At 35.1% G+C, this 23,173-nt stretch overlaps 1 protein-coding gene and 1 long non-coding RNA gene across 3 annotated transcripts; one reads left to right on the forward strand and one right to left on the reverse strand.

The window, feature by feature from the left end:
• The first annotated feature begins 245 nt into the window (after positions 1–245).
• On the forward strand, positions 246–18,408 carry LOC110713130 (transcriptional activator DEMETER-like). Of its 2 annotated transcripts, XM_021891626.1 has the most exons (20): positions 246–5,086; positions 5,344–6,226; positions 8,251–9,933; positions 10,004–10,426; positions 11,298–11,388; positions 11,989–13,303; positions 13,401–13,480; positions 13,587–13,671; positions 13,746–13,837; positions 13,916–13,984; positions 14,104–14,140; positions 14,220–14,302; positions 14,915–15,400; positions 15,794–15,830; positions 15,909–15,966; positions 16,091–16,230; positions 16,317–16,382; positions 16,468–16,582; positions 16,659–16,697; positions 18,013–18,408. In XM_021891626.1, the coding sequence occupies exons 2-20, from the start codon at positions 5,533–5,535 to the stop codon at positions 18,129–18,131; spliced, it is 5,712 nt and encodes a 1,903-aa protein (XP_021747318.1). In that variant the 5' UTR covers positions 246–5,086; positions 5,344–5,532; the 3' UTR covers positions 18,132–18,408. The 2 variants fall into 2 exon arrangements, with proteins under 2 accessions (XP_021747318.1, XP_021747359.1); XM_021891667.1 differs by lacking the exon at positions 246–5,086 and having other exon boundaries at positions 5,269–6,226.
• LOC110713406 lies at positions 9,829–12,079 on the reverse strand. Its single transcript, XR_002509915.1, has 3 exons — positions 11,740–12,079; positions 11,244–11,399; positions 9,829–9,915 (listed from the first exon to the last, which is right to left on the reverse strand). It is a non-coding gene; the product is annotated as an uncharacterized LOC110713406 (long non-coding RNA).
• Positions 18,409–23,173: the final 4,765 nt, after the last annotated feature.

The following is a 23,173-nucleotide window of genomic DNA, read 5'->3' on the forward strand; positions in this document are numbered from 1 at the left end:
ATAACATATATGGAGTAACTAGTTTGAAGCTGGGTTCTGTGTTCATGCCCGTAAAAAAAAAAAAAATTGTTCATGGAATAAGATTTAATTAAAATTTGTCAATTACTATCTCAAAAAAAAAAAATAAAAAAAAAATAAAAAAATAAGAAAACGAGATACATGCCTAATCCCACCATACAAAACCTTGAAATTGGGTTTAAATAGGTCATATTCGACCATGAAAACTTTAGATCATGATCGAATTTCATATGAAAACCTTCGACTTATTAAAATTTATACAGAGATGAAGGAATAAGAGAGAGAGGGAGGGCAGAGAAGAAAGAGAGAGAAGAGAAGAGAAAGGGAGGATCAAGGAGGGAAAGGGAGGATCGAGACATAGAAAAGAAGAAATAAGAGGAGAATATGAAATGAAGGGGGGACTGAGAGACAGAAGCGCTAATGTGAAATGAAGGGGGAAGGTGGGCGGCTGGATTAGTAGGGTTTTGTTTTTGTTTTTTGTTTTTTGTTTTTTTTTTTTTTTTTGACGAATTCCGTTATAAAATATGTACTTTATGACGGAATTAATCCGTAGGAAATTTCCTACGAAATCAAAATTCGTTAGAAATAAAGTATTTTCTAATGGATCCCCGTAAAAAAAAAAAAAAAAAAAAAAAAAAAAAAAAAAAAAAGTATTTTCTAATGGATTTAAATTCCAATAAAAATTTCCGATGGATTTTTCAAAGGAAAATTTATAATCGTTGGAAATTTTCGACGAAATTTGTCAGAATATTCGTATTTTCTAACGAATTTTCATGTCTGAATTGAAGTTATTCGTTGAAAATTGAGTCTTTTCTTATATTGATTTTATTAAATCCACCGTGGGAACTCTGTTTCATATAAAATAATTGCAATTATATAATTTGCTCTTCTTTTTACCCATTTCGAATCTTGTTTAGACTTTTTGTGTGTTTATGCTATCTTCACTTGAACAATTGATACAGTATGAAGGTGGTGCTGCAACTTGGGCCCCTATAGATGGTGTGCACATTTTTAGTTGCTATTATTTTGTGTCTAATTAAATGCATCGTTTATATGAAGAAAAAAAATGATTTTCTTAGATCGATTTAATCTAATTTTGCCTCCTTGATATTTAATTGGATAAATAACTTGTTATGTTATCTAATCTTCCTCGTGACCTTTAGGGCATATTTTTTCTGTGATTATTTTCTTTGCTTTTATATACTTGCAACACATTAAGGTATAAAATTTATATTGTAACAACTTAACAATAATGACATAATTTTTTTTCAATTAATTTGTATGTTTACCTAGTCTAATATGTTCTTTAATGTGCGTGTTAAAATGGCGTGGTTAATAAAAACAGGGTAAGTATATCACAAATTCACACAAGATCTAATTTTCATACAACAAGTCAATAAGAGTGAATAGAATTTTTTTTTTTTTTTTTTATTTTTTATTTTTATTTTTTTATGGTAATAAGAGTGAATAGATTGATTGTATTTTCTTTATATCTTTTTTAAAATCTAACCGAATGATCAAGTTTTATTGTATACATTCCGATTAATTTGTATCTCATTAGATGCATTTTTTTTAATAAAACAATTTCCACTATATTAATTTTAGATATTTTAATTTACTCTTTTAAGCTCTAATTGAACAAGTAGTGTTGTGCAGTTGTGCTTATGTAATCATCTGTTTCTCAATTTGGCATTTAGTACAGTGATCTTTTATCCTTCTTGTGACCTTATGAAGGATGTACACTATTTTTGTTACTTTTTTCCTCTGTTTTAAATTAGTGGAAAATTGTAAATTACTACCTTAAAAATAGGGGTGTAAATGAGCCGAGCCGAGTACTCAAAAAAAAAGTTGTTAATTAATAGCCCTAAAATTGATTAATTCTAGTAACTACTATCTTTTTCCCTAATCAGCCTACTTAATTATTTAAAAGCATCATTATCCGTCTAAATTGTAATTATTAGCTTTTTTTTGAAACAGTAATTATTAGCTTTTAAACATAATTAATTAGATAAACCCTTGCACCACCACCATACCACCATTGCACCACCTCCGGCAGCCTCCTTACCACCTGCAGTAGCTCCCCCACCGTGAATCTCGTTCCCCTTTCGATCCCCCATCGCGAAAACCACCTCTTCTGTTCCCCTAGCAAGAAATCCAATCTAATCCTCACTCGTTTCCCCGTCACGATTACCACCTTCCTCTCGCTTTCCACCTCAATTCCCATCCCACTCCTTCCCCTACCATGAAACTCATCCCTCTTCCGATCCCTCACAACTAATTGCATCCCCATCATGTGGCTGGACTATTTCCGAGGCTAAGGGGAAGGGGAAAGGTGGTAATCGCGATTTGGGAAAAGGGAGAGCTGGGTTTTAAGGGTTGGGGCAAAGGGATGAGCGATAATTACAGTGGATTTATGGTGGGAGAACAGGAGAGGATAGGTTTTGTGGTGAATGACCAAGAGGAGGATGAATTTCGGGGTGGGGGAGCTGCCGGAGGTGGTAAAGGGAATTTGTTGGAGGTGGTGTGGAGGTGGTGCTAGGATTTATATAATTAATTAAGGTTTTAAAGCTAATAATTACAATTTTATCAAATAATTATGTCATTAAAATCTTAAGTAGACCGATTAGGGAAATAGGTAGTAGTTACTAGTATTAATCGGTGTTAGGGGTTGTAATTAACATATTTTTTTAGGGGTAGTAATTAACAAAGGCCCTCTTTTTGAGATAGTAATTCACAAATTTTTCTAAATTAGTTGACAAATTTTAACATTTGATACTATTCATAAACTCTACATTGATGACTAGCTTATGTGATTCATTGATAAGAAATATCACTCTTATTAGATTTGTTGGAATTTTCTCAATGAGTTCAATTTATAAATATCAAATTTTTATTATTTTAACTTTTGTTAATTAGTGATATTTACAATTAAATTTATACATTGGCAAATGTGATAACTGTAATGTGCCAGCTAATTTATTGGAAGAAGGGTGTTTATTTGTTGTTCGTTTAATACATCACAAGAATTGTGTTTCATATAAACATTTTCTATTAGATTTATCTTTTGACCGTTTATTTAAGATTTTTTTTTTACTCTTTTTCAGGCTTTACCAGATATTCAGGTCTTTAGTATTTGACGTTAAGGATAAATTTTGTTGATGCCCCATATTACCTTATAAAGGATCGATGAAAAGGGGTTCACCTATTTCAAAATATCAATTTTTTTTTATTGCTAATAAAAATATTTATTGTTGAATTTATGCATTGGTAAACATGATAAATGCATCGTGTAAACTAAATTAGAGCAAAAGAAGAATTAATTTGTTTCTCGTTTTATATATTACAAGAATTGTGTTACATATAAACAATTTCAATTAAATTTATGTTGTTCTCATTTAATTTTACCCATTTTGAGTTATAATCTAAGCATATTTGTATTTTATGTCATTTCTTTTAAAGTATAAACATAGACGAGTTTCCTCGTGACTGTTTAATAGGTGTGCTTATTTTTTGATGCTATTAGTTTCTTTCACATTGAGGGCTTCAAGCAATAACCATGAGATCAATCTATCTTTTGACCCCTTTTTTAAGTTTTTTTTTTTACATATTTTCAGGCTTTACCGGATATTCAGGTCTTCTGTATTTGACAGTTAGCATGAACATTATTGATCCCTCTCATGACCCTATTTTTGTTGTTATTTAGTTTTGTCTTATAAAAAATATTATGTAACTTCTTATACATACAAATGGTCCATCACATGTCCCTCCCTCTCCCTCTCCCTCTCCCTCTCCCCTTAGCCTCGTAACATTAAAGAAGATCTCGTGTTAGCACTTAGCAAGATCCTAAAAATACATTTGCTATTTTGGACAGTTTTTCTTTGCTGGTTATGTTTTAATTATTTGATAAATTAATATGTATTTTAACATATATTTCCTCATGCAAATATTTCCAATGCAACGATTCTCCTACCAAAATATATTTACCTACTCCTAAAGCAACTATTCCTATTTATAAAAATATTCATTTACTCCCAACTTGAATATTCATATTTCTAATGTTGAATTAATTTCGCAACACCTTTTTTTTTTTTTTTTTTTTTTTGAGGAAAATTTCGCAACACTTGATATATGTGACAACTAATCATTACGTTATACTATCTCATTTTCCTTAATATCTGCGTAAAATCATTAAACTTAACAATTAAAGATTATATAAATTGATGTGTCAGCAATCTTTTATTGTAATTATTCTGAGTATCTATTTTTAAGAGAAATTATCTTAAATGACTTTATTAACGTCATATTGTTACATAACCTATTAAATGTAATAATTGACTATTATTTTAAAAACATTTAATAAAAAGTTGAAATAAATCTTTAATTTATAGAAATGCCCTACAAAGAAGATACTTCAATTAAAAAATATATTAAAGAAAAAGAAATCACTTTTAGTAATATATACACCTCATATTCAAGTATAACATAATAATTAAAATATACAAAAATGATGTACTTAAAAAAAATCAATTAAGAAAGAAAAATGGTGTACTTAAATAAAACGAAGGGAGTATACATTACGGTCCAAATCTACTACACCCAAAAATTGGTATAAGTATGAAAAAAACTGTATAAAAATGAGAACCGATTGAATAAAATAAGTATTGCAATCAATTATACGGGTACGTATGCTAATATATACTTTGATCAATAATATTTTTAATCATCAATATAATTATTTATTATAAAAATTTGATATTTAAAACTATGCATTAAAATAATTCTAACAAATATCCGTATAACTATATAGTCTTTTTTTTTTTGTATAAATCACAAACATTTGTCAAAAGTCAAACCGTAACACTTAAAAAAAAGGAGGGAGTAATAAGAAACGGATTTAGGCAGGCCTATTTGTACTCCTCTCTCTCTCTCTCTCTCACTCTCACTCTCACTCTCATTCTCTATTTCCCTCTTTCTCTCTCTAATTTTCTCTTTCTTAGTTTGCTAGCACACTCAACTTTCTCCATTGAGACTTCTGAAATTTCTATCCTCCATTGAAGCAACTTCTAAGGTATCATTTTTGTAATCACCCCTTAAAAATTTATGATTCTGTTGGGCTAATTAAAATGTCAGTTGTAATTGAATTAATTAAAAAGATTTCTGGGACTTTACCAGCTTTTATTTTTATTTTTATTATTATTACCATTCCTATAAACAATTTCAGAGCTTTTTTTTTTTTTTTTTTTTTTTTTTTGTTTTTTTTTTTCCCAAAAGTTGTTGATTTAATTTTTTTTTTCTTGTCTAAATAAATTTTCCTGAATTTTGCAGGTTATAAATAAAGGAAAATTGGGTTCAACCTGAAGGAGATTTTGCTGGAGAACATAGTTTTGAGGAAGAAATAATTTTTGGTCAATTTTAATTTTTGTTCTAAAAAAAAACGATTTTAATTATTTATTTTTACAAAAATAAAAAATAATATATGTTTTTTGTTGGAGAGTGATTTTCCAAAGAGTTGAGATGGAAAATTACAAAGGAAAATCAATTCCAATTGTAAATGATTTTGGTATCAATGGGCCATGGATTCCATTCACCCCTTTGAATCCTCATCTTGGACCGATCAATGAAAATGGTGATGTTGGAAATTATTTGTCAGCATTTTCTCAACAAAATAATCATGCTCAAACTCTTTTATCTTATTCAGGAACTCCTCCATCAATTAATAATGGTATTAGCAGTATTCCTAGTAGCAGTAGCAATACCAACCATCACCAACACCTTAGGTATGATGATGGTGGTAGATTAATGCAGAGAAGGGGTTTAGAGTATTATCTGCCTGCTTGGAATAGCCAAGGTATGAGAACTAATGTGGCTTATCCTTGGACAAACCCGACAGCAGCCGCGGCTCAGGGTAGTTATATCAGTGATTACCCCTACTTGAGTTCTTGGGAATCATCAATGCCGTGGACACAAAATGGGATCGGAGATGGCACATTCCCCGCCGCCTCCGCCTCCGCTGCAGCAATGGAGCAGTTTGAGACTATGTCATATACAGGCCTTTTATGCAGTAATGATATTTCTGGTCTGGGACTAGGAATGGGAAGTGAAGCAGTTTACCAAGGATGGGATTACAATCAGTATCTTGGAGGATATAATACTGATGTGTATGGAAACCCAATTTACAACCCGATTTTCCAAAGAGAAATGCAAAGTTGTAAGTTTTCTTGTGTTTTTCAAAAGCTTAGAGTATTTGCTTGTCAAATTGTTATGTGAAATGTGGGTATTCTTACCATTTTGCTTAGTCTTTCACAACATTCTTAGCACACATGCAGACCTCTAAAAAGTGGTGTAAATCTGGGTAAAAAAAACAGGGATGATTTTAGTGTTTTGTGATGAATATAAATACTCCCTCCGTGTTTTTTTTCAAGTATTACAATTTGATCGGCACATAATTTTAGACAATTTAATTGACTTAAATAAAATAAGAGGTAAGTTGGGTACTTGGAGTATTAAAAAAATATAAAAGAAAGACATTGGAATTAATAGTTTATTGAAAAGTAATGTGAGAGAAAATATATAATAAAAAAAATAGTAGTGGGTTTGCGTGGACCATGAAAGGAGAGATATAAAATTTTAGTGTAGCTTTTTGCCAAAAAAAAAAGTGTACCACTTAAAAAAATACGGCCGGAAATGAGAAGCGTAACACTTAAAAAACAGAGGGAGCTACAATTGAAATTAAAAAAAAATATATATCCACATAAAATAGACATTAAAAAAAATATTGTTAAGTAGGATTGCAGTAGTTTTTTGTTTGAAAAATATTACTCGTAGTTCCTATCTATTTTTTGTCGTGTGGTATGGGTAATTTATTCACTGGGTAGACGATTTTTCTACGGTATTTACCATTTAGCCATCTAAATTGATGATATGGCAAATTAAAAATCTAGTAAATATTATTAAAGTAACAACCACTGACGTTATCATTGCTTACGTGTCATTCTCTTATTTAATTTTTTTTCCACCAAAATGCAAGGATGATGTCATATTGTTTTCCCCTTTTTGAACTACCCTATTTAACATTATTTTGAAAATTAAATTCAAATTAAATTTTAAATTTTAGATTTTCTGCGCATATTACGCTATTTAATTATTTACAAGTAGTTGTTAAAAATAGTTAATAATATAGTTTAATTGATTATTCCTAATTAAATTTGAAAATAATGGATTTTTGGAAATTGTATTTTCACATTTAATTAGAAAGTAATTAGGAAGACAGAGAAAGTAGTTGTTTTCAACATGTTCTAAAGAGCCTATAATTTATATCATATTTTAAAACCGTACATTGCACGGGGCTAACCTAGTGTAAATAAAAAAAAGGAAAAAAAATTAGTTTCAATAACCCGAACTTTACACAAAATTCTTTAAAAAATCCCAATTTTGAATAATCCTAACTATGGATTGTTTATTTTCTTCAATCTTTATGACCGGTTACTTGTTAAAAAGATTTTTTTTATAATTAAATGCCACATGTCAAGAGCTAATTAGCCAAAAAAAATTATCAGAAAACCAAGCACCTCCTCCTTCCCTGACCAGCCCCACCACCCACCGAAACCCCACTCATCCCGCACCGGAAAACATGCACTCCTCCCGCCAGCCAACCCATCCCATCCACCCTCCTTGAACCACCAACCGCATTCTCCATAACCCCCTTCCCTCCCCTCGAAACACCCACAAAACACCTCCCCCACCCCTCCAAAAGCCCACGAAACAACTCTCCCACCCTCAAAACACCTAACCCAGGTTATTCTGGGTAGGGGGAGGGGTTTCGTAAGTGTTTGGAGGGGTGGGGGAGGGTTTTGTAGGTGTTTGAAGTTATGGGGATAGCGTGGTGGTTCAAGGGGAAGGGGTAGGGAAGACGGGACATATCACAATTAGACACGTGTCACATAACCTGTTATAACATGTCATTGACTTTTGTTGACCGGGTTGGGAATGAAGAAATTAAATACCCCCAAAATTTGGGTTATCTAAAGAAAACAAAGCAAACTTGAGATTATTAATATAATTTTTCCTAAAAAAACCGAGAAAAGAATAAGGAAAGATGATGAATGGATTCTATGCTTGCAAATTGAAATTTACTTACATCTTTTTTTAAATACCTTTCATTGGATATTACTGTTCTGACATTTCCCTAAGCTGATACTGAATTGCTGACAATAATAAGCAACGGTGTTGTAGGTGCTTCTCCTCATCAGTACCAGAGTGTTTATGATGCCAACTCTTCTCAAGATACAAAGCACGCAAATGGAAATTATTCCAATTTTGCTCCTGCAACTCCAGACTCTCGGTGGAGAATTGATAGTAATGAGGCTCCAGGGAACTCACCTTTTGGCACTTATCAAAGGTCAACTGAGCAGAACAGGTTGCCAGAACAAGTTAAACAAGTTGCTGCTGCTGTGATGATCAACGTTCACAATGTTCAAGAAGGAGTCACCATTCCCAATACACAAGAATCATCAACTGGTAAGGTCTCCATGACAGTAGAGAATCACAACCCTGACAAGGGAAGCGACCAAGTTATTGACCTAAACAAGACACCACAGAAGAAAACACGACGGAGAAAGTACACACCAAAGGTCTTGAGCGAAAAGAAACCTAAACATACTCCAAAACCTAAAACCCCCAAGCCCACTGATCCCAAGGAGGATACACAAGTTAAAAGAAAGTATGTGCGGAAGAACAAGGTGAACACACCTTTGGAAACTGCTACAGAAGGAGAGCAAACACCAGCAGGAGCAACTGAAGCAGGAGTGTCAACACCAACAGGAGAAACTGAAGCAAGAAACTCAAAACAATCAGGACTTGTCGCCAAGTCCTGCAGAAAATCCTTGAACTTTGACTTGAATGGACAAGCAGAAAGTAACTTCCCTCATATGCCAAATGGATATTTGCATGTTGTGCCACAGCCAAACATGTGTGACACTACTCTTAGAATGGGCCAAGAATTGATGGTTGAAACATCCAAGGTGTGTACTGCTTATGAGCTTAACTATACCCAACATCAGGAACTCAAAAAATACCTCTCACTTCCCACAAAAGACTACCAGAATAATACACAGCCTGACCTGATTAACCTCTCCAAGGAAATAGATGAGGGTCATCACAGTTTGTTAGGAAACAACACTGAGGTTTCTTCCAGAAATGAAGCTCATTTGGCACAAAGTCCCAATTCAAGCCCTTGTGCAAGTTCTAACGAACAGAAAATTTCAAGAGGATCAAAGAGGAGAAATTATTGCATGGCAGATATTGCCGCAGGAAGTGTGGATGCTGCCAATCACTGTACCTTCTGGCAGCCAAACCACTCAAATTTTGGAAATGCTACTACTGGAGAGCTTCATACATTTCTCTTTCCCGAAATTTTCAAGAAGAAGAGAACTGAAAAGGTACAAAGGCCACACATACCAAGTATGCCATCTACTACTGCTACATCCGAAGATATCAACCTGGTAGCCGACACTCAAAATCATTCAAGAGTTTATCCCACCACATCAAAGTACTACTGCAACCCTGCTTCTTATAGTAATAATGCAGTGTCTCATAATCATGCTGAGTTACTTATGGGAAGCGTTGAGGACACGGTGCAGCCCTTGGATAGTTGGACTGACATGGCAAAGTTGAAAAAGAAAAAGAGATCAAAAGGCACTACTCGTGTTAGTGATTTGGCCCCACTGAGGGGGAAACCAGGACCCAAAGGTCCTCGCAAAAAGACAAGTAATACTTCAGAACATGCTTCCACAGAGGCCCTAGAAGTTGACAGCACACCAAAGCCAAGATCAAAGAGGGAATCTAGGAAACAGAATTCTTCAAACAAGAGGGACCTAATCTTGTATGATGCTAATCAGCCTGCCAGAAAAGCAACAGGTAAATATTAGCTAATCAGCCATTTACATCATCCAAAGAGGAATATAACTCATTGTGCCACTTGCTGCAGGTTCTGTTCCAGCACTACCATGGGTAAGAACTAGCTCCAGCTCCATTGAAGATTTGACTGAAGGAATGAAGCTGCTGGATATCAACAGAGAAGGCTACAGCTTTTCACTTCAAGAACAGAATGCACTGGTCCCATACAAGGCAAAGAAGGTAAAAAATGCAAGAAACGGGCTAGTTGTTTACGGGAGAGAAGGGACTATAGTGCCATTTGACGGGCCATTTGATCCTGTTAGAAAGAGACACCAACGGCCTAAGGTTGACCTTGATGATGAGACCACTAAAGTGTGGAAACTTCTTCTTGAGAACAGTGACAATAAAGGTGTTGATGGAACTGATGAGGATAAAGCAAGATGGTGGGCAAATGAACGAAGTGTCTTCCATGGGCGTGTGGACTCATTTATAGCACGCATGCGTCTCGTTCAAGGTATCATACTCAAAATCCCTTTCATCTATTTTTTCATTTTTCAGTAATATAATAGTCCTATGGTTTATTCTAAAGAGAAAGAAAATAAGAATCACAAAGAGAGAGTCTCTAGTACATTCCTAAGGGGCTGGCATTCCAAGGTTGTAAATCCTAAATTAATACTATAAGCCTTGAAAGGTATACAGATTATTGATTTTTGAGATTAATCTAGACAGGTAATGTCTAATACAATTAAAACCTTGATGCTAACATTATTACTAGAGAATGTAATTTTGCAAAATAAAAAGTATACATGATAAAAGATAATAACTGTAGAGTTAAAATGTTTAACTTGATTACTAAAAATCATAAAAACAAGTCTTGGAACTTAATGTAAGATATAATTTATTTGACAAAAAGATCTGAACACATTAATATGCTAAAAATTATGCATAGCAACTAAATCAGCTACGAGTACATTTCATTCATTATTACTAGACAATGCAACTTTGCAAAATAAAGAGTGTACATGATAAAGATGATAATTGAAGAGTTAAATTGCTCAACTTGATTACTAAAAATCATATTACAAGTCTCGGAAGTTTGTAAGATACATATTATTTGGCAAAAAGATCTGAACACATTCATATGCTAATTATTATGTATTGCGAGTACATTTTATTCATTGTGAAAAGAGATTAAGCATATCCATTAATCAATTTTCAATTTAGACATGCCATTCAACAGATATCAATACTGAAATACTGATTGATGCATAACACAGGTTTGAAGCCTTAGAAAATTTCATAAAAGTTGCAATTATAGTTTACGAATTTACCTTCAGCCATAGTAATAAAGTTGGTAAGTAACAAAAAACGTTTGCTTCATACAGGAGATAGACGCTTCACTCCTTGGAAAGGCTCTGTTCTGGACTCTGTTATCGGAGTCTTTCTTACTCAGAATGTAGCAGACCATCTTTCGAGGTAACAACATGCTGAAATTGAGAGATCAATATATTCCATTAAAAACATACTTGAGTTGAGTACATAATTAACATAGTGTTTGGATAAAGGAACGGGAAAGAAAAGAAGGGGAGGTAGGGGAGGGAAGGGAAAGGAAAGGAAAGAGAGGGGATGGAAGAATTGAGGAGTTTTTCTTCCAAATCTCTCCATTGTTGGAGGGCTCAATTTCTCACAATTTAATCACCCCATTTCTCTCCCCTCCAATTCCCTTTCACATTTGTTATCCAAATGAACCCCTTCAATTCCCTTCCCTTTTTTCCTTCCATCTCCTTTAATCCAAACACACTGTAAAAGGTTTTCAAGAGAAATTACAGAGAAGGTAAAAGGGTGGAAATCAAAGTTGACTCATGAGCGGGTGTTCAAAAGTTATTATCTCAACCGCCGGGGGGGGGGGGGGGGGGGGGGGGTAAAACTTCCCCTCTACCTCTTCCTCCTTCCTGTCAAACACCAATTCCACAAATCTTCCCCTATTCATTTAATTTAACTGTTATCCCCTGAATTCTTTATCCTTGTCTAATCATTCCCTGAATGAGAAGTATCTTAAATCTTGTTTGATTGCAGTTCTGCCTTCATGAAAATGGCTGCTCATTTTCCACTCAAGTCAGAAGGGAGTGAAAGTACCCTCTCAGTGGAGTCAACAACTACAACTGCTTTGGCTGTTGAACCAAATATTTGCATAATTGAACCAGAGAAAAGCATTACTTGGAACGAGAAGACAGATAGTGAAGAGAAGGATGTTGTTAGTAGCAAAGAAGTGACTGGAAGAGCTCCTGGTTCAGTTAGCCCTAAGGATTACTCCAGTGAAAACAGCCAAAAAACCCCCAATAATTCAACAGTTGATAATGCAAATAGCCAAACTACAGAGACAGAGACAGCAAGTGTCTTAGGAGATGACAGAGCAAACGATGATGCAACTTCATCACAAGATTTACAACACTCAGCAGTGTCATCCCAGAACACTATCAACTCTCCAAATCTGCAGACTGCTGGAACAATGAGCATTTTTTCAGAGAATTATTCAAATACACAGCCTTTAGTAACTGGCTCCCAATCCAATTATTTTGATTGTTCCACCTTGTCTGTGAGTCGGCTAAAGATGGCAGAGAGTCCCTTCCTTAATGAACCTTACAGCCAAACCCAACAAGATCCGCTAGAGTGCATCAATCATGTAACAATCAGTTCTCTAGAATCACAAGGATTCTGCGCAAATAATGACCAGTTGAATCTGAATTTTCAATTACCAGACGTAGATAGAAGATCTCCCCATATATCAAGAAAAGATGAGAACAGCAAACCAACAGAACAAAGCAATCTGACTACAGAATCAGCGGTGCATCATTTTGCACAGGAGAAAAGTTCAGATAGCATTCCAAGATCTTTTCCTGATAATAACCACTCATTTCATGTTCTTGAGGGTGATAACATGGTGATGCATTCACAAAAGCAGTCAATGAAGGAGCCATCACATGATGTTTCATCTGCAAATGTTCAAACAAGTTCAAACTGGAAAAGTGCAAAATTGAAAAACGAAGTAACTACTGATGTTACCGAAAGTACTGCAGAATTAAAAAGGGCAAGCAATGATCTGAAAATAATTGAGAAAATATCTGAACAGAAATATGCATCAGGTGGAATTTCAGCGATGACAAATGCAAGCGCTGGCGAATCTGAGAAAGGAAAGGCAGAGGTAAAGGCTAACGCATTTGACTGGGATAGTTTGCGAAAACAAGTAGAACCAAATGGTATAAAAAAAGAAAGAACAGCAAATACAAGGGACTCAGCAGACTGGGAAGCAGTAAGACACGCTGATGTGAATGAAATTGCTGAAACCATTAAGGCTAGGGGCATGAGCATCAAGCTTGCAGGTCGGATAAAGGTGAGATTTATAGCTCATATATTCCACTTGTACAAATTTATCTGAGTTCAATCACATAAATTGTTTGCATCATTACTCATGTCAAATAATTGTACAGCGTCTGTTGGACAGGCTGGTCAAGGATCATGGCAGTATCGACATGGAATGGCTGAGAGACATTCCCCCAGACAAAACAAAGTATGAGAAAATAAATCATACGGAGTATTAAATTTCTCCTTAACACCAGCCATGACATGAACTACCATTAACCACTATAATGCCCAATTTTTTGTTAATGATCCAGAGAATACCTATTGAGCGTAAAAGGGTTGGGATTGAAGAGTGTAGAATGTGTGCGACTCTTGACACTGCACCATCTTGCTTTCCCAGTAAGTCTACTTACTGGTTCCATTCAAAAAAAAATTTAAAATTGAGATTTCATATTGACTGTTGCTATATTCAGGTTGACACCAATGTTGGACGTATAGCTGTGAGGCTAGGATGGGTTCCGCTTCAACCCCTACCAGAGTCTCTTCAATTGCATCTTTTAGAACTGTAAGCTCTACACAGTTTATGTTAATTGCTGCACAAATGACAATTTTCAAACGATATTAACACCATTTGCTGTCTCAGGTACCCTATCTTGGCATCCATTCAAAAGTACTTATGGCCACGGCTTTGCAAGCTGGACCAGAAGACTTTGTAAAAACAATATTCTCTTGATGAATTTTTTCTCTTTAATTTGATTATTGTATTCTTAAATGAGTACAAACATTAACAATTGAAAAATGTTATTGAATTTATCATTCTATTTGATGCAGATATGAGTTGCACTATCACTTGATCACTTTTGGAAAGGTACATTGACATTAAAAAAAGCTTTGTAGCCTTTGTTTTCATTATAGATCATAACAGGATTAATTTATATTACATGCAGGTATTTTGCACCAAACAGCAGCCTAATTGCAATGCATGTCCCATGAGAGGAGATTGCAGACATTTTGCCAGTGCATTTGCAAAGTAAGCATCCCAATTAAAAAACTTACCTTACAAGGTTTTGAACAAAACATCAAGCAGTTGTAACAGCTGTTAGCTCGCTTGAAAAAGCCTCCTTAAAATCTTGGAGAATTTTGTCTGCAAAACCTAGCAACACCATACAATGAAGTTTGAGCTCATTTTAAATGGTCTAAAAAAATATATAATGATAAAAAATACAATTGTTATCCTAGGAAGAGGCATGGGTTAAAGATGTATGATAACAGACTCAACCTTACAATTCACCTAAAATTATTTTTATCTTAGTGAATCATATATTGTCCTTGGAAGAGGTTTTCCCTCAAAAAAAATTCTTAAAGTGGCAAGGGTGAAATATATAATTACAGAATGAATTCTTGTATTACACCTTAATTTTATTTTTGACTATTAAAAAGTGATCATGCCTATGGTATATATTCAAAATTTTAAAAGTACCAGAGTGAAACAAATGAATACTAGATAGGTTATAGAGAAGACCTATTTGTAAGCATAGACTAGTATTGCCAAACAAGTTTCCCATATTATACATAAAGCTGCTATGTGCCTTATGTGTTACTAAACATTTATATTTCGGTAAATATTTGTTGTTTGCTGCAGTGCTAGATTTGCCCTTCCAAGGCCAGAAGAAAGAAGCATTATGCCTTCAAGTGGGGGCAGTTCAGCACATCCAAATTCTCAAGCTAGCACCAATCCTTTGCTTTTGCCCCCCTCTTATTCACAAAGCAACTGCGTTAATGGTGCTCCAATAAGTGCAGTTTCATCTTCCCCACTGGCACTACACTACCAACAGACTCAACTGGAGAGGCAATCTGAAATTAGGAACTGTGAACCAATAGTGGAAGTTCCTGCATCACCAGAACCATTACCAGAGCAGGAACAAACATTATGTGATATTGAAGACACATTTTACGACGATCCAAATGAAATCCCAATAGTTAAAATTCATATGGAACCATTGTCTCAGACTCTAGAGAATTGCAGGGATAGAAATTCAAGTGCCTTGGTGGCTTTAACACCTGAAGCTGCTTCCATTCCAACACCAAAGCTCAAGAATATAAGCCGACTGAGAACAGAGCATCATGTGTAAGTTAGCAACTCCATCCAAATCATGTATACTTGGAATGTTACTGTGACATAAATTCAAGATTTCCTAGTCTAGGTCAATAATTAAGGCAAGTTGGATGTGGTATGAGTACATCCCTACTCCCCTTTTCTTATCTTTTGCCTGTTTTATCGGGTGAAAATGTTAATGAAATAAACAGAAACCACTTACAGCTATTTCTCATGCAGGCTTCTAGCTAAAACTTTAATGTATACACACGCTTTCAACTAGCACGTCTAGTTGTATGCAATTTACTAAAATAAAAATAAAATTTTAAATTCAAGTCCCTTCTCAAGAAATATATGAATGTTTTCTATGCAATTTACTAAAACAATATTATATTTTACTAACTCTTTTCTGTATTACATTTGCAGCTATGAACTCCCCGACACACATCCTCTCTTGAAAGGGGTAAGTTATTTTTAAATTGCATTATCTGTGTACACTTTTTGCCTTGGTTACTTTCTCACTGTCGCTGCACAATTGTAGTTGGGAAAAAGAGAGCCTGACGACCCATGTTCATACCTACTTGCAATATGGACCCCAGGTCGGTACAATTAGTTTACATATATCATCACAATGATTCTACTGAGGACAGCCAGGGGGCTAGTTCCATTCCAGTTTTCATCTCAATAACTTAGATCAGAGATGCTAATTGATGGCTAAAACAGGTGAAACTGCAAGCTCTATTGAACCTCCTGAAAGAAAATGTCACTCTGAAGATCCCAGCATATTGTGCAATGAGGAGACATGTTCTTATTGCAACAGTCAGCGGGAATCAAACTCCCATAGCGTACGGGGAACACTTCTGGTAAGAGATTAAAACACAAACTGCATATATTGTGTTTACCTTCATTTGACATACTATGTCATGCTTGCCTCTATTTTTATATTCAGATACCATGCAGAACTGCAATGAGAGGCAGTTTCCCACTTAATGGAACATATTTCCAAGTGAATGAGGTAGGTTCAGTCGATTGGGTACATAAGAACTAGAAATTTTGTGCAAATCATTCTCCCACTCATAGCTTATTCGAATCGTATGCAGGTATTTGCTGACCATGAATCCAGTATTAATCCAATAGCAGTCCCCAGGACTTTGTTATGGAACCTTCCAAGACGTATGGTTTATTTTGGAACATCAATTCCAACCATCTTTAGAGGTACTGAAAGAAAAACTGCTTTGACTCCACACATGTGAGGATATTCTTTGTTCTCATTTCTAAAATTTACGTCCAGGTTTGACCACTGCAGACATTCAACGTTGCTTCTGGAGAGGTAAGCAATTATGGCACTAATCCTTAAGCAATTTAATCACAAATATTTCCCTCCCCTCTTGCAAATATTTCCATATCACCACAGAGATAGTAGAAGCATGAAGTACGAATCAAGGAAGAGAATTATACTTCTGACACAATAATATTGATAAAGAGGAAACCAAAAAACTATTGCTAAGACTGTTTGCTTCTTTCTCTCTATACCAGTTCCCAGACCCCCTAAGGTGCTTAAGATTAGTTACCAACTTACCAAAGTTAACCATACAGCAACATGCTTTTAAACAATTATTTCCAATTTAATCTTGAGCCCAAATAGATGAACAGATACCAGTAATGCATATACCAAAATTCCTTAATGCTACTCTTTAATTCCTTCCATGTGTTATTAATATCCTTGCTGATTTGCCATCATGAACAATCTCTTAAACTGCTTAAAATTGTTGGCATAGATTGCAATGGATTCTTGCAGATATTTAATTTACATATTGGCGTTCAGAAAATCAAAAGTGAATATTTTGGCCCTGTGAACCTCAGTTTCTTCAAACTTAAATTTCAAAGTTCTTAAATCCTTTTGACACCTGATCAAGAGATAGCTCAAAAGCTATGTTGATTCAGTATATTTTCATTTAACCTTGACTGGCAAATAGTAATAGATAACAAAATAGTAAAAAGTAGAGGTGATCAAAAATTGAACCGGGCCGGGCCTTGACATTAAAGCTCATGCCCAAAACCACAAAAAAGTAGTGGGCTTGTCGAGCCAAGCTGGGTTAAGCCAGGTTCGGGTTTTTAACTGAAAATGTAGTTTTAGGCTTGCCCAAACCCACATTTTTTCAAGCTAGGTCATAGTTGATCACCTCTAGTAAAAAGTAATAGCAAATAGCATTTTCCAAATTTCAAAAGCATTTGGTATATCAACAATAATAAAAGTAAGTTGAGTCATTTAAAATCAAGAACTAAACAGAAGAGTAAGAGTGCATTTTGCCAAATATAGTAGCATGAGGTAAATGATTTATATGCTAAAAGGTAATGGTTTCCAAGGAAAATCTACTCATCAATATGCTCCAATTTGCCTTTTATCAAAGACAAAATTAAAATCCAATCTACTAATGTATTTACCAAACAACGCATATAAATTATACTACAATCTACTCTACCATATACCTGTATCTTTTTGTTTAAATTTTATATATTGACACAAACAGAAAAAGAAAAAACAAAAAGCATAATAATGAATTATGTTGTGTAAAATTCTATGTACACCACTCTACCTCTATATCAAATTTACATGTTCATGCTTAGTTTTAATGGCAATGCAGGATTTGTTTGTGTAAGGGGATTTGACCGAAAAAGAAGAGCACCTCGTCCACTCATAGCCAGATTGCATTTTCCAGCCAGCAAGACTAAGGGGGCAAAAGGTAAGACGCATGATGAGTAAATGACGATGAACTGGCTGTTGGAGTCACAAAAATATCAGCGAGGTTAAAAGAGATAACAGCGTTGTCTGGAATTAGGAAATGTATCAAGATATTGACCTTGTACATCATTTATAAAGATTGTAAGCAATTTAAATTGATGCTCCAATTGAGCAAGTTTCTGCAGTAGGAGAATAAAGCATAGAATTGCGATCAACATGTGAGTACAGTACTTCATAACAGACAAATTGAGATTAAAAAAAAATTGTTCTCAGTGAAAATTCAGCATCGGCCAATGTTATGCAGTGTTGATGACAAAATTAAAAGTGTCAAAAAATAAACTGGGTAGAATTAAGCTGATATACTATATCAAATTGTACATCTTCGATGAAAGCAGCAAAGCTATTGAAAAAATAAATCATTTCTTAAGGGATATAGTTTATATTGCTTAACATTATGTGAAACACAAAATTGTTAAAAACTTAAAACAGAGTGGGAAAGTAATTTACCAGCAAATCCCAAAGTTCACATGATAGGTTGAAGTGGTTCCCCTAGCTTCTGAAAAAACGATATTTGACAAGCTGCAAGAGGAAGACTTAGAATTAATACCATCTAATCTAATGCAGTTAAAAATTTCAACCCATTCAACAAAAGAAACATTTACCCAAAAATACTTTACTTCTTACAGGTTAAAAACATCAAAGCCTCTTATTATAAACCTAGATTAGCCTGGCTTTAGGTATGCTTGGTGTGAAAGTCAATGCTTGGGCATCAATTCACATGAGACTTACAAGGATCAACAATCAATGGCGCTATAGATAGTGTCCATTAAACGTATTATTGAGAAAGCATATTTAAAAAAGAAAAGGCATCCTACCTTTTAACTGGCTTCTAAATTGGTTCAAAATTCACAGCAAATTCAGCCAAAAAACAAGCCCTGAATCTGCAAGAAGATGAACGGACGCCTCAGTGAGTTCTTATCACCAAAACAAAGCCTTATAACATATCTTAAGTTTCACTTATAAAATCGATTGAGTTACACATGAACCAGGGGATCTTCGCAAACACAGGTTCTAAAAATTTGTAGTAACACACAAACTGAACTGACATTTAGCTTAGTCTTACTAAAAAAATAGTAGAGGCTTGATACATACCAAGGCAGATTTATAGTTTAGGTTTAGCATTGAATTGAATGGTATCACTTACATAATACATTTATTTTATATAGTATGTGTAACAGCTTATATACTTTTCTTGCAAATTGCATCCCACCTTCCAAAAAAAAAAAAAAAAAAAAAATAAATAAAAATTACGTTTTTCTTGTTTTCGGAGTTACTCCATTTTACTCAAAAGGGTTCAGTGACTTAAGACGCCGTCACAGGCTTAAAAAAACCCTAGACAGTTTTAAATTAAATTCGAAAAGATAATTTAATCGCTTCAGATTCAAGTAGAACCTTCAACAATGGTGATTTCTAAAGGATTTAATCGTCGTCTTTTTGACAAATTATAAAGCAAGCTTAATCAGAAACCTAGAATGTTAGAGATTCAAATCTACCACATCAATACAATATGAAATTCACATATATAATGGCCGTCTTTCCAATACATTGAATTCAATTACCTAACATTTTAAAAAATAATAATATTTAAAATCTAATCGACCAGATTAATTAAATGTATTAGATTCTAGATGAACCTTGAAAAATGGTGAACTTCGTCGTCTTTCCAACAATATTTATAAAAATTTCGAGATTCAAATCTACCAAATCAACTTTTTCTTCAGATTCTGGTTAAACCTCCAAAATTAGCAATAAAAGTTTGAAATTGCACATCTTAAAGTATAATAAAACAATTTCAGTTGCTCAAAGTGCGATTATAGATCTTACAAAATAAATCTGAATCTAAAACAAAAATTAAACTTCGAGAATTCGACTTACCTGTCGAAATGAGTGTTCTGATAGATAGAAAAGACGAACACTCGAGACGCCACCATTAGAATTATGAGCAGAGGAGAGAGAAAACAAAGTAAATGGAAGAAGAAAGTGGTTTTGAGGTTTTGCCGCTCTTTTTTTTTTTCAAGTTCCCTCCAACTTTTTAAAGCCCGCCATGAAATCGTGATTTTGCTATGCGGCGAAAACTGTAAAAGTTTGGGAAAGTACTTGATATTCTTAATAATGGTGGTAACATAGGTTCGATTAATCAGACTCACATTATGCTTATCCCGAAAAAGAAAGTATGTGTGTCTCCTGTTGATTATAGGCCTATCAGTTTGTGTAATGTGTTATACAAAATTGTCACTAAGGTGCTTGCAAATAGGTTGAAATTTGTTCTCCCTTCAATTATTCATGAGTCACAGAGTGGATTTGTTCCAGGTCAATTAATCACAGATAATGTGTTGGTTGCTTATGAGTGCTTTCATTACCTCCGGAAGAAGAAAAAAGGGAAAAAAGGGTACTTGGGCTTGAAACTTGATATGAGCAAAGCCTACGATCGGGTGGAATGGAGTTTTTTTGGAGAAAATAATGCTGAAATTGGGCTTACCGGTTAACTATGTGGCCTTGGTTATGAATTGTGTTACGACCGCTTCTTTTGATGTCCTTGTGAACGGTCAACCTTCGAAATCCTTTAAGCCTAGCCGGGGGCTAAGGCAAGGTGATCCACTATCACCTTTCCTTTTTATTATGTGTGCGGAAGGTTTATCTGCTCTGATTAAGGATGCTGAAAATAGGAGACTTATCCATGGGGTTAAAATTGGTCGGAATGTCAATCCGATTTCTCATTTATTTTTTGCAGATGATAGTCTTTTGTTTGTGCGGGCAAATGAAGAAGAGGTGGAAAATGTGCTTGGAATTCTTTCAACCTACGAAGTTGCTTCTGGTCAGAAACTGAATATGGATAAATCTGAGGTGTCCTTTAGCCGAAACATTGAGCAAGAACGGAAAAATATTCTTCAGATGAAGTTATCTTTTAAGGCAGTCGAGGGTCACGATAAATATTTAGGGCTCCCAACATATATTGGTAGCTCTAAAAAACAGGTTTTTCAAAACATTCAGGATCGTACCTGGAAAAAATTGAAGGGTTGGAAAGAATTTTTTTTATCTCAAGCCGGGAGGGAAGTTTTAATTAAGTCAATAGCTCAAGCGATCCCTACTTATTCTATGCAATGTTTCACCATCCCGGTGAGCATACTCAATGAAGTTGAAAGATTGTGCCGGAATTTCTTTTGGGGTCAAAAAGGGGAAGAACGGAAGATGAGCTGGGTGGCTTGGGATAAGTTGTATGTTCCGAAAAGTCAAGGTGGCCTTGGGTTCCGCAATATGAGAGCTTTTAATAGAGCCCTTCTCGCAAAGCAGGCTTGGCGAATTCTTACCAAGGAGGACTCGTTAATGTCAAAGGTCCTCAAAGGCAAGTACTTTCCTAACTCTTCCTTTATGGATGCGAAAATTGCATCACATTCGAGCTATACATGGAGATCGATTATGAGTGCAAGGGATGTGCTTTTAAAAGGTATTAGGAAGAATGTGGGAAATGGTGCTACTATTGATGTTTGGAAGGATCCTTGGGTGCCTAGTCTTCCGAATTTTCGTGTGGTGAGCAGAAGGAACTCAAATGATGATAATCCATCCACTGTCCGTGACCTGATGGTTGACAGAAGCTGGAATTTGGCTGTTCTGAACTCTAACTTTTCAGCTCTTGAAGTGAAGGAAATTGTCAACATCCCAATTCCCTTATTTGATAGCTCGGATTCGTGGTCTTGGCATTGGTCAAAAAATGGATGCTTTTCTGTGAAGTCTACTTACCACTTGTTGAGTATGGAGCATGCTCAATCGAAAGCCTCCAATTCTAATCCCCCAATTGCTTTTGACTGGAAGTGCATCTGGAATTCAGACCTCCCCCCAAAGATTAAAAATTTCTGCTGGCGCGCAATCAGGGGAGTCCTTGCTGCTCGTGTTTCTCTGCTACATAGAGGTATGAGTGTTGATTCTGTTTGTCCTATGTGTGGGGATGCTCAAGAGACTATCTTGCATATGTTGGTGTTTTGTGAGGAGGCAAAGCTTTTGTGGTACCTATCTCCTTTGCGTCTGGAAGTTGGGAAGTATAATGGCAGCACTTTTGCGGAGTGGTGTGGTGGGGTGCGCTTGATTTTCAAGGATCACTCGTGGTGGAATGTCTTCTGGAGCACTTTGTGGGGTGTGTGGCTGCGTAGAACTGACTGGATTTTCGCAGGGAAGAAGAGAGAGATAACTGAAGTACTACACAAAGCAATTAACATTGTTGGTGAGTTTGATTTTGCAAATGATCATGGTTGCAACCACTCTGTTTCTGAACCCCTGGAGTGCAAATGGAATTCTCCTCCTGAGGGAGTTATAAAAGTGAATTCTGATGCGGCTATCTTTGAGTCGAGAATGGTGGGGCTTGGAGGGGTTATGCGTGATAGTGTGGGGGATGTTGTTGCTGCTACGTGTTTGCAGGTAGCAGGAAGCTTCGATGTGGATGTGGTGGAGGCAATGGCAATGCGACATGCTTTAGTAATTGCAATGGAGTTTGGCTTTTTGAGAGTGTGCCTCGAGACGGACAATATCAAGCTCCATTATGGCTTGAGTAAGCAGAAGGAAGATCTTACTGCCTTTGGTTTAATTACCAAGGATATTCTTAAGCTTGCTAATTCTTGCCATGAATGCTCATTTGCTTTTGTGAAGAGATCAGGAAATCAGGTTGCTCATAGTCTTGCTAAGCTTAGTAGTAAGTTTGTTTCTCTTAGAGTTTGGTTGGAAGAGTATCCCATTGAGATACATGAGGTTGTAATGGCTGATTTAGGCCTTTCTTCTACTTAATATTATTCTTATCCCTTCCCGTCAAAAAAAAAAAAAAAGATAACCCAGAGAGTTTTAGGGCATGTTCGACAACATTTTTTCAATATTTTTTTTTGGAGTTTATTTAATCCAGTTAAAATTTTATTTGATTTTATTTTTTCAAGTATATTTTCTCTCTTTATTTAACACTTGGGTTGTCGGATAATTTCGTGGCTATGGTTATGAAATGTATGAGTACCGCCTCTTTTGAT

Source organism: Chenopodium quinoa, unplaced genomic scaffold (genome assembly GCF_001683475.1).
Source record: "Chenopodium quinoa cultivar QQ74 unplaced genomic scaffold, ASM168347v1, whole genome shotgun sequence".
NCBI lineage: Eukaryota > Viridiplantae > Streptophyta > Magnoliopsida > Caryophyllales > Amaranthaceae > Chenopodium > Chenopodium quinoa.

Coding starts and splice junctions, on each gene's coding strand:
- LOC110713130 (XM_021891626.1), top strand. CDS start 5,533: ATGGAAAATTACAAAGGAAAATCAATTCCAATTGTAAATGATTTTGGT. Junction 6,227..8,250: donor CCAAAGAGAAATGCAAAGTT/GTAAGTTTTCTT, acceptor ACGGTGTTGTAG/GTGCTTCTCCTCATCAGTAC. Junction 15,967..16,090: donor ACTTGCAATATGGACCCCAG/GTCGGTACAATT, acceptor TGGCTAAAACAG/GTGAAACTGCAAGCTCTATT.